Raw genomic sequence first — 12246 nt, forward strand, 5'->3', positions numbered from 1 at the left:
TATATATATAAAAAAGTATATATACATATACACACGTGTGTGTGAGTATGTGCACATCTCTATACAAAAAATTTCACAGAGCTATGTGTAGTAATGCGATATACCATGGTATCCTGCATATGTTATCATCTGATTTATTTTTTTTAATATATAGGCACCAGAAATAAGTATATAGAGCAAATCAACCTTTAAAAATTAAAGTTAAATCAGTGGACAAGAACTTTGGTAAAGCTTGTCAATATTTATTTTTTTTATTCAAATACAGTCAAAGTCTATCAGTTGCCATCACCCTCTTCACAAGAGGAAAGTGCATGTTTTTTTTTTCCGAAAGAAAATTATACGTAAGGTGGGGCTTAATGATTCAAGAAAATTCTGAATTAAATGTTTACATTTTTCAAAAGATTACTATCTTTCTGATGGAATGAAAGCTAAATAGAGTTCTTGTCCTGTGTGTACTTTATTTATCGTATGCATATATATATAAATATATATATGTATGTCTTTTTTTATGTACCTGTGTGTGTATATACACATCCACACACTTTTAACAGGAGAGAGGAACCTGTTTTTCTCCACTTTGTATGTGAAGACTTACACGTTCCTCCCTGTTTTGTACCCTGTGCAGTATAAGCTCTAGTGATGAGGCCAAACAAAAAGATATAGTTCACCATAGTATATTAGTTTATGTAGCAAAGTAATTTTCAAGCAAGTAAAATAAAGCTCTGTATTCCAAACTTCTTTTCCTTAACATTTCTCATAAAGAAAAGGAAGGAAAAGGAAAGAGGGGAGGGAGTAGGATTATGGCAGTAGCATTGAGCCAGTGGCACACGTGTGTGTGCGTGTGCAAGCGTGCAAGCGCATGCACGCACACACACACACACATGCACAGAGAGCAGGGCTTTGGTTGACAAATGCAGATTGTCCAGAGAAGGTGGATGCATAAGTAAGGAAGACTCTACAGTGATGCAATTGTATCTTTTATGTTTGCATGGAGTGAGAAAACAAATTCAATTGAAAAAAAAAAAGCAAAGACCTCTTTTTAGGTCCCTCATCAGTGAGAGCATACTCAGTATGCTAGAGAATTTATCTGAAACCTTTTAAATCAAGGCCTCTTTATTACAAAAATAAAAATGAACAAACAAAAAAGTATGAGAGACGACAAGATGCTGAAGTGTCACTCCAATCGTCCCTGCAGAGAACAATTGCATCCCATTTATTATTCATTCTCTTCTCTCATTTCTACGATGTCTGTCATTTCCTCTGTGTGAGGCATGTCGGTCATTGCAGAGTCTTCACCTTCTGTAGCTGCTTCATTCTCATTCCGCTTCTTTTTCTACATTGAAACAAGCATTGGGAAACCTATCAGTAAGTTGTGCATGAACACAGTCCTACAAACTTTGGGCACTGGGAGAAGTGAGGTGCAAGTAATTTTTTTTTTTTAGTACATTACTAAGAGCTAGAATATTTGTGTCATATTCATGACTTGTCACTAGTAAGTTCTCTTAACTTAGAAGGTTTCCATAACCTTCCTGGGGCTCAGCTTTCTCCTTTCTAACATAAATGCAATAATAGAGGCATTTCTTATGCTAAGCAACATCCAAAACAGACTTCAGCATGACTGGAGGGAAGAGAGCATCTGGAATCTTTTACGTCACAGACTTTTTATTAAAAAAATAAGAAAACCAAACAAAATATGATGCTAAGATAAGCTGCTCTAGGGAGGGAGACAGAGGTGGCAACCTAATTTCTCAAATGTCAAACTTCAGGAATTTTACAAGATGTGAGCATTCTGGCTTTTCTTAATACTGCTGATCCACTGTGAACCCCCACCCCATCAACGCCAAGTAACACTAGAGTATTTTTGGCTAGCAGGAGCAGGCGGGCATTCAAGAGTCCTATGATTCATCCAGGATGTCCTGGATTAGTAGAGCTAAGAAGCATTCAGCCCCACTACAAAACAAGTTGAAGCATCTGTTCCTTATTATCCATTTCTCAGCAGGCTGACTAGTTTTACAGAAAACACTTGTACAGCTGACAAAAAATCCCCCACAGGTATTATTGATTCAGCTGAGTTGGGCATATCAGAGTTTCAAAATTTTAGAGGTGTCTACACAACACTTGATTTGCAGCTCTCAAACGCCGCCCACTTATTACCACTGTAGGTGAAAACAAGTTGGTGTATACAGCTACCGGCTAGCTCTGCCACTGTCACATCGGCTGTTGAGACGATGCTGTCAGCTACATACCAATTCTGGTAAGGGAATAAATTAGGTTGGCACAGTTATTACTACTACCTGCACTCATCACTGCAAAAAATCAAGCACCATGTCCCTGGCCAGAGACGCTCTATGAGCTATTCCTGTAACAAACAAGCGATGAGGAGGTCAGTCCAAACAGATACATGTTGTGAAACCACAGGCCAAGAACAGCCATTTCAGTGTCTACAGGTTTTACTCTTTGGTGCTCAAGAAAAACAGACTAATCATGACAGAGATCAAGGTCTTCTTTTTTCTTATGAACCTTGTACACTTTGGTCTACTGCCATGGCCTGCACTGTTAATACATATCAAAACTGGTTTTAGTTTGTTCAAACATAAGGCTTTTAGATATTCCATCTTCCGTTTTTTTTTGCTAAAAATAGAAGTGGTGGGCATCTTTGCTTGGCCTTTAGTAAGAAGTCTAATTAAAAAAAAAAGTAAACACATAGATTATATTTTCTGCTCCCATCCACAGTGTCCTTCTGCACCATGGAATGATGTACACACCATGCCATTTCTGCTTGGAGTTGTGCCTGGTGCCTACACAGTGCCTTGAACACATAACTGCAAGGGTGCAACACACAGGTACTGTGATGTACGCAGTCACCTAGCCAATATTTATCCTGTGTTTGACTTCATTTAGTGGAATATTCTTTGAAATCCATGTACCACTACTACTCTGTACATGCAGGATTGTAGTGTGTGAAATGTGTAAAAGTATGCCTATGAGAAATCCTCGCCTATTTGTAAGCTCTTACCCTCTACTGCTGTAGGAGTATATCTTGTTTTAAGCCACTTCTTTAGATGGCAGAAAAAAAAAGCAACTGTACTTTTTGTCCATTTTCAGCAGAGCTCGTTTTATAAAGAAATAGATGTATACATATATATACACACACGCATATACATATATATGTACATGTACATGTACGTGTACATGTACATATACACATACTAATAAGCTTGGATGAGTAGTTCCTATGTCTACATAAAGAAGCTATGTTGTACTGTAGTAGCAGATCTACAGTGCAAAACAGGTGGTGGTAAGGACATGATATCCATGATACACATGTTTAGAAGGGCAAGAGGTTTACTTCAGACCAGCATGTCCCATGGCCTGGTCCTATGGCCTGAATGCCCACTAGCAGTTGGAGGGCACCTTTTGGTTTTATTTCAACCCAGAGGATTCGCAAGTGGCATACTCTTGAGACTGCATGGGGAAACAAACCAAATTCAGTAAGTGGGGATGCTGGGGAGTTACATTTCAAAAGCGTACTCTTAATCTGAACTAAAATCCACTATATTCATCAACTGCTTTCACCAGATCCTGCAGACCCCGACCCTTACCTGTTTCCGATAGACGTAACAGGCTGCTATTGCAACCATGGTGGATTCTCCTATAAAACCAGCTAGAAGGGATCCTACTCCAAGAGTGGCTCCATGAACTCTGTGGGCGGCATAAAAGAAAGTAGTCATGACTGTGTCAGAATGCATAATTAACAATTATATTTCCACTGGCATATAGAATCAATCTGTTGTTAGAACATTTCCTTCAAAGACATAATACACTGACAAAAAGAATAACTGGTATTTTAAAGGACTTCTTTCAGGTTTTTTATGGCTTCACTGTTTAAAAGAAACACATTCTAAGCCAAAGTATGGGCTAAGAATTTGAAGCCTTGTACAGAGTGCTGTAGATCAGATTATTTAACTTATAAACAAGATATTCTTCCATTACCTTTCTTAGCAGTGCATTTAATAGAATGGAAATAAATTCCCGTAGGATCCATGTTTGCCTCTCTGACATTTGCCTATTTTTACAAAAGGGGCATCACTGTCATGCCTGCCTAGAGCAAAGTGATACTTGTGACTTTGTAAATGTTTCTTTTCCAGATATTGACAATATTTAGCCTTTAAATTATGGTTAGTATTTGGGGAAAATGTTCTGAGCTACCCAAACTCAGCTAAGTGACATGAAACAGGAATAAAGAGGGAAGCAAGCCCATCAGCTCTGTGGAGAGGAGAATGATTTACCCCAAGTAAGGCAGCACAATGAGACTGGTGATGAGGACAATAATCCGCAGCACTGAGCTGGGTGCCAACACAAATGTCTTCTTCAGAGTCATCAGCCAACCAGTCAAGTGCGCTCTGACTGTCACTGTTCATAAACAGGGGAAGGGGAAGGGATGGGAAGAAAGGGAGGCGAGAGTAGTAAAAAAATATCAATCATCTCATATGAAGATTTTTCATGCAGAGAGCACTGTTCAGAAATAACCATGGTGAAACTTGTTTCTGGTAACTTTGCACACTGGGAAGCCCTACTAGAAATGAAGTAGCTCTTGTGTCCAAATTGCTTTAATATACTGATTTTTGAAAAAACAAAGTGCCAGTTATAGACAGCAAGCCTTCCTGAGAGCTGTTCTCTTACAACCGATTTATTAGATGGTTCATTCTGTTTTCTTCATTAAAAGAATATCCCTTCCTAAACAGAAATCATACCAAGGAAAATTTTCCCTCTAACTCCTGTGTGGTACATGGTGTTATAGCTAGTCACAAAAAATATCTACAGGTACCTATTCTTCTATTTGGAGTTTACCTTTATTACAAAACTGTCTTGTCATATAAGCAGAAAACACTAGATGATGTAGCATTTGATTACAGAAATTAGAAATTTTTGAGGGGAAACATTTTGATTGTGCTGTCAAGGTTGCCTCTGTCTTGAATATGGGCATTAACTTTTATTCTATATTGTTTATGCTGTGATGATATCTGAAAGTGCCACTGAGTCTGGCAGCAGAAGGGGAGACTAATGGAGGTGATGTTACTGTGGAGCTGGTCCTAGATGCTATTCCAAACAGCTAATTTCAGTCTTGGCATGCATGTATTGCTACTGCCATTCATGTGTGGGTTCTTGGTCAGCTACAACAGACAGAATTTAGACTTTTGACAGTCAGAAATCTGCCTAGTGACAGACTGCTCTTACTGCAACATTTGTATCTTGACTACCCATGTAAATAGTCTTGGTCTACACCAACTTCAGTAAAAACTGTGTTTCTTATGCTAGGCACACACATTTAGCCGCTGTTGTATGTACAGCCGTGCCAGACTCTATGACCATACCTCAAAGTAGATTTGGTTTTGAAGTTAGAGTTTTTATTTTCTTGTTTTTTACCTGGAACTGGAAAGAAGGAGAAGATGCGCAAAGGAACAACACACAGCTCTGCAAAAGCGAAGTCTACTCCAATTATGTCAACTAAAATCTTCTCTGATACGTTTGGCGTCCAAAACATCACAAAACAGAGCTAGGAAGAACAAAATTAAGAAATGTTTGTATTTCAGAAGGGAAGCACAGCGGAAGATAGGCCCTCCTGGTCTAAAACATTTGTTTACCCTACTGATGGGTATTTTTGGTATTAGATGAAGGAAGAAGATGGATACAAAGTAATAAAAATACGTTTGCTTTTCTACAGTGTTCAGGGATCTGTAAAATTCAACGATTAAGGTTTTAATCATCACTAAGGCAGGCATATTTTATGACAAACTTTAACCACTTTATTTAACCATTCTTTGATGTTTCTGCCTCTTTGCACATACACTGATGAAAAAAACCCACAAAACTTACATGTTAAGCAATAGTCCTGTCTCAACAGTTGAGGAAGCAGTCATAAAAACCCAAGACACATGCATGCAAACCTAACAGAGTATTTGTTTGCTGGGTTTGGATTCTAACAATTCAAATGTTACGGTTCAGTCTGACTGTAATCAAGAAGAAATTGGAGGGAAGGTTTTAAAAGGCTCTTCAGAGAGCCACCCCAACCATCAACAGTTCTTGTCTTTGACTTAAGTTGAGGATGCTGAACACTCCAAAAGTCAAGACCAATTTTGTTGTTCTCAATAAAGACTGGAAAACAGATTCTCACTTCTCTCAAATCAATCAATCAAAAATATTGGAAAAGAAACAATCACAAGCAAAGTTCATAAACACAGTCAGAATTAATTTCTTTTACTTTGAGAAATGTATTCTCAAGCAGTTTTGCAACAACTTAAAGACGTTTTAAAACATTTAAATGCAGTAAGACTCTAGTGCACACATAGTATATTTATAATCAGCTTGCATGCAAATACACAGAGTACACAAGTAAGAGAAGCACATTAACTTCAGAAGCAATTCCTACTCTTCATGTTCCTCACATACCAAGACTGATGCATATAGAAAGAATTTTTATGGTGCCTGCAAATGGTCCAATTGTTACAAAAACAGTAAGAAACTTGACTTTTACAGTACTTGCTCTGGTTAAGACACCCATATTCCTACAGATTATCAAATGTTTTAATAACTAAAGTTCTGAAGTACTCCAAGACCCAGAGATCTGACCTAAATCTAAGACGAGGGGTTTAAACACACTGCTGATACTAGTACTGTTGGTATGTAATATGCCTGATACCAAGGCAAAAGTGTTCAGCACAGTCTTGCAGACACGGTGCCCTCAGGCCACAAATCCACCAAGTCTTGTTATTTTAAAGAGTGTGCTGTTTAGTCCATACATGAAAGGAAAACTTCCATAAAAAACCCCACAGCAAATGGTACAGCGGTAGCACATGCTGTTTAGTTTTTTGGTCAGTCCTGAGGCAGGGCTTCAGTTTGGGCTGAGGGGGCTCTTGGCAGCTGGCAGGTCCAGCTTCAGTTCAAGGCACTTGCTGAAGAACGGTGCTGACAGCCCTTACAGGACTTTTCCTGTAAGAAGGGGTACCAGACATCCTTTCAAGTATAACTACTTTGTCATTTAACTTGGTTTTGTGATTTAAAGTGATTTCTTCCTGTTATTCTCGCAGTAACGCAGATGTTAAGGAAGCAAGCTGACTGAGTGAGGCAAAACTTGAGACCTTAAATGCTCTGGCACTCCTCTGTCAGGTTACAAACCAGTGTACCAGGTAAATTATGCACACTGGCTGTACAATCTGATGGCTCTGTAAGACTCTATAACCTCCGTAAGACTCTCTTATAATTTATTCTACAAGCTAGCATCATAGTATCTAGCTCTTCTCTTACTATCCAGTTGTCACATCCCTACATGTTCAGATGGCTTTTAAAGCTAGTCTTTGAAGTCCTACCACCTCCAAGACAGCTGGGATTTCACTCTCATTCTTTGGTTGTGTGCCAGAGATTGTCCTTTCTATTTGGCCTACGAGTATCCAGACCACAGAAGTTTCCCAAGGTCCGTGACTGAGTGGCCTGTGGGAGGTCTTGTGTTCTGACAGCCTGTGCGGTGAACAAAACATTTCACCTTCCTGCAAAAAGGCTCATCTTCGGTTTTCTTGTCTACTTCTTAGGGTAGGAACCACTATTTATTTTGCACAATTGAATGCTTTACTTGACTAATTTGATGCTGTCCTGTGGTGTATCTCCATCACCTATACAGAGAATAGTATGTGGAGGAAGGTAAGAACAGAAGACCAATGAACTGAGCACAGAGTTTTTTCTGCTTTAGCCAGCACTTCTCTCTCCCTGCCAGACTACTTGTAAAGGATACAGCTGAAGCAGAGGGGACAATCTAGAGCAGAGAAGGTTGTGTGGTTGAGAATCCAGTTATTAAAAAGTAACTGTACAGTGACAAGAGCAAATTCTTCCATTGTTGCAGACACCATTAGGCAGACTGCAGTGATTTGTACTCTTACTGCACATGACCTGTAAAGCAACCATATAGGGAATATTTTGTCAAATCTTTCTTCAAAGTCCAATAAACAAAATATGATGCAAAGGTGTCCACTCTTCAATTATAATTTGCTGTTTTCATGAAAGCAAAGACCTTTATGCTGCTTGTACTGCACAATGCCATTAGCACCCTACTGAGCAGTATAGTTACTGCTGCTGCAAGATTCCATACATTTATGCTGACAGCAGAGTCTGCCCACTGCTAGCAAAAGGCAAATAGTGCAGTCTTTCCTCCTTCAACAGCCATTTAAAAGAATATTCTAATATGGTTAGACAGGCAAGCAAACAAGTGACCAAAAGCATTGTTCTCAATCCTGTTCTCTTTGAAATTAAATTTTGTTTCTGGCCTTAATAAGAACAGACTCAATCTCCATCCAGCTCCTACGGGAGGAAGGTCAGTTTGCAAATCAGAGGTAATGACTTATACCCAGGTGGTATGCAATCATTCCTCCTCAGCTGTTGCAAACTGCAGTCCTCCCCACTCCCTGCCCGCCTGATCAGCAGAGAGTCAGTGCTGATAAATGGCTTCAAAGAGCACTTCTTATATAGCAGCTGGTGGGTAAAGACAGCAGTGACTGCTGAGCTTATGAATAAGCAGTTTGAGGAGGTAAGGCATGGCAGCAGAAGGACCTTCTATTTCTGTCTCAGCATGCTTCCATCTTTTGGTTGCAATATTGATAACCAGTTTCATTTTGTAAAGAGATTCCTCTGTCATCTTATGAGCAGATTATATTCTCATTGCCTGCAGGGGACAAAGCCTTAGGAAAAGAAATTAATGCTTTGCATCATGCAAGCCCTCTGCAATTTAACTTCTGGAGCACTTGCAACTTGCGAAGTTTCCATATTATTTCAAAGACAAATTCAAAATGTAGTGAAAAAAACAGGCTCTGCTTCAGGGAAACAGTAATGCTAAACATGCAAAGGAGGGAAGGTATTTTGGCTACTGATTTTATTACAGATGAGGTATACTGAAAATAGGATGAAGTCTTAGCTTTTTGTGATGCTGAGTGGTCTGTATAATGTTTGCGATTACCTTGGTAAAGGGTGAGGACTGGTCAGAAAGGAGACCGGAGAAGACGGTAACAGATGAAACGATGCAAGGAGTCCAGTGAAACAGAGAACACGGCACACACAATTAGAGATGGGATCTACTGGAGTAAGCAGTGGTAACTTCCTGGGGCTCAGATCAGGAAAGATTTTAGGAAGTAGGTTTACCTACAGTATGTCTTAGTATGTCTCCTATCTTTCTTTTAGTTAAACACTCTTTGTTTCCCCCTCCCCCTTAGGTCTTTCTGTATGTGTCTGCAAGGTTAAAAATAGAATAAATAGGCTTGGGTAGCGTTACAGTTATACCTTCATTTAATCTAACCAAGAGGTGAAGATGAAACAGTAAATGCTTCAGCATAGGCTAGCAACATGCATGCATCATGACATTGCAGCTTCAGGTTGCAATTGCAGTTGGCTGCAATGGCCATATACAGTAATGAATACTGTACTCAGCAACTCTGCTGAGGCTGAAGCATTTTAATGCTTTGGGAGTAAGGATTTTGCTTGTGGAATTCTAGCAACAGAATTGATTTGATTTTCTGTTATCTTATGGTATCAGCACTGCATGATATTAAAGGATAGTTTTGTTAAAGCCTTTGATCATTTAAACAGAACTTCAACTGAGCAGTGATGAGCATTTTAAAAACACAGGAAAAAAAGAAGATATAAACAGGAGAGTGAAACACTACAGAGAATATGCAGGCCTGAGTGAAGACAGTAGTATTTATTATGGTGGTGTTATCTCTGTATAAACAACAGTAGCCTAAGTATTTCTGAAAGTGTTTTAATAATTTGAACTGATCTGAAGGGTTGTGCTATTGGGTAATGTGTCTTTAACTGATCTACAGTAGTAAAATTTGAAAGACTTTATTAAATATGTCAGTAATTTACAGTGGCATAAGAAAATCAGTACAGCTGTACTAGATCGGATCAAAGTTCCAGCTACATTAGTACCCTGCTAAAGGTCACTGGGGGTTGCGTAAGGAAAGGGCACAAAGAGCTGGGCAAGTGCAGAGTAAGAGATGCCCTTCCCCGGTCTGAGCTGCTGGCAGTTCAGTGACTGTGGTGCACCTTCATCCCATGCAGCATTATGTTGTGCATACAAAATATCTAATATTAGCAATTTTTTTTTTCCAATCCAGTTGTGCATTGAAAAAAGTCAAAAAACCTCTCACTTGTGGCTTAGACACTCTCCGTAAGTAGGTGTGCTTACTTTCATGTGGAACCTTGCTATTCTCAGCTAGCAAATTCAGTATCTAGGCATATTAAAAGGTTACACATCAAAAACTTCTGCTGCCTGAGAGAATGCACTAAATCTTTGTTTTGGCAGGGAAAGTATCAAACTGGTAGTGCTTAGTCCAGCTTCTCTTTAATCTCTTTTCGTAAGCACACTTAATGCATTTGACTTTCACAAATGATTGTGACGAAAGACTGTTCATGAGATTTTTTTTTTTTTTTTTCAGATGCTGCATGTGGGAGTTTGAATGCTAGTAGTTCTTGAAAACTATCAGTCTTTTCATAGGCTTTGCATCTCCTGGAAGCTATTTCCATTTATTCTGGTTGCTGACAGGGATTACTAAACCTCAGAGACTCACTACATAATGCATTATACTACATTATGCTAACAAAGGCTATTGTCATGTGTATACTAATCTGCAGGGTGCTAGACTGATTTGCTTTTAGGCACTTGTAGAAAGCTGCCTGTCTTTTGGGACATTCATTGATAAATATAAGGCACAAAAGAGTATTCCAGTGAGCTATGAACAACAGTACAGCATTTCTAGACTTCAGTGCAGTCTCCAGTTAAAAGAAACACTGCCTGATGACAAAGACACGATATGGCTCTATGTTCCTCAGAAAGAAGCTATGGAATCCAAAATGGATGTTTTTAAAAATGGGTTAGACGTATACGAGCCTGGAATGAGATGGGGATAACAGATTTTACAATGAGGAAAGGTGCTGCTAACCTGCTAAAGTTCTTCTGTGAGGAAATGCAGTTCAGATTTTTCTCCTGCAAAATAATTCTCAGCAGATGTTTCCTATCATTTATTGAACTTGCTATATTTGCAGAAGTATGGCTGTCCAAGAGAGGTGTTTTACCGTCAAAATATTGTTCTATGTATGTATTGAGGATTGCATCTTAACTAATTTAACCCATGCCTTGTTCATGACCTCTCTATGCCCATTTATCCTATGTGGCGCCCAGTGAAAGGCAGAGGAAAACTATTTCACACCTTATTACACATCTCAGCTTTTAATTGCACCTCAGATCTTTGGGATAGGATCAGTTAAGTTTATCGCTTCTATTAATATGGAAGAATATAAGTCATATGATTTTGCGTTTTGAAGTATGCAATAAACAAATGAAAAAGTAGCCTGAGTCTTACATGGTCTGATCTGATATACCAAACATCTCCATGGTTCCCTCTTTCTCACATAAGCAGAACTTCCATAATTCTGTCTCCTTTCAGAGCTTGTATCACACTTACAAGATGAGCTGATCTCGCAGATATGTTTGTAAGTCAAAAGAATATCTTGTTCTAACTTGCATCAGTGCGAAAAACTGAATTTGACTCCTCTGTTCAACATCTTATTTTGCAAGATGTTGGAAAAATATATTTTGTTGAATTTGTTAGTGCTGTTCTTATGGCTGTTCCAGATCCATACCTTCACTGACCTTAAAAATTTAGTTCTCTAAATGACTCTGTAGTACTGGGGCTTGTCACTCAAAAACTTACTCTAGCAACTTAATGTTCAAAGGAACTGCACTTCTGTTCTGTATTTTTATGAAGAGTAAAAGTAGCAACAGTTTTGAATTGTTAACTACTCGTACAGAAATAGCGATTAGTTACACCCCTTCTCAGACCACAGTTGGAGTGTATTTCCCTGTTGAATATAGTTGTGCAACAGAATACAAATTCCTAATACCTCCTGAAGCACTCTTTAAATAAATAGTTGAACAATATGGAAAACGTTCAACAGGGTTCTTACAAAGGAAGGAGATCGAACCACTCATCGATTTACAAAAATAAAGCATTTTGTGTTTTACTGTGGACCAATAAATCAAAAAGTCTGTTTTGTCATAAAGACATTATTCCCTGTTGATAGCAAATCACATGCGAGTTTAAGATGAAAATAATCAAGTGAAAAACTGGTTGCCTTTTGTGCTGGTTTTGGCTGGGATAGAGTTAATTTTCTTCATAGTAGCTAGTATGTGGGTATATTTTGGGG

At 38.7% G+C, this 12246-nt stretch overlaps 1 protein-coding gene across 1 annotated transcript; it reads right to left on the bottom strand.

Moving 5' to 3' along the window:
* Positions 1–1100: 1100 nt before the first annotated feature.
* LOC104083244 (progressive ankylosis protein-like) lies at positions 1101–5557 on the bottom strand (the record flags this gene model as incomplete). The annotated part of the gene is made up of 4 exons (XM_009586661.1): positions 1101–1333; positions 3603–3702; positions 4290–4413; positions 5428–5557. Coding segments are annotated over 4 exons (471 nt in total), but the record flags the coding sequence as incomplete, so codon positions are not given.
* Positions 5558–12246: the final 6689 nt, after the last annotated feature.

This window comes from Fulmarus glacialis, unplaced genomic scaffold (assembly GCF_000690835.1).
Source record: "Fulmarus glacialis isolate BGI_N327 unplaced genomic scaffold, ASM69083v1 scaffold24801, whole genome shotgun sequence".
Classification (NCBI taxonomy): Eukaryota; Metazoa; Chordata; class Aves; order Procellariiformes; family Procellariidae; genus Fulmarus; species Fulmarus glacialis.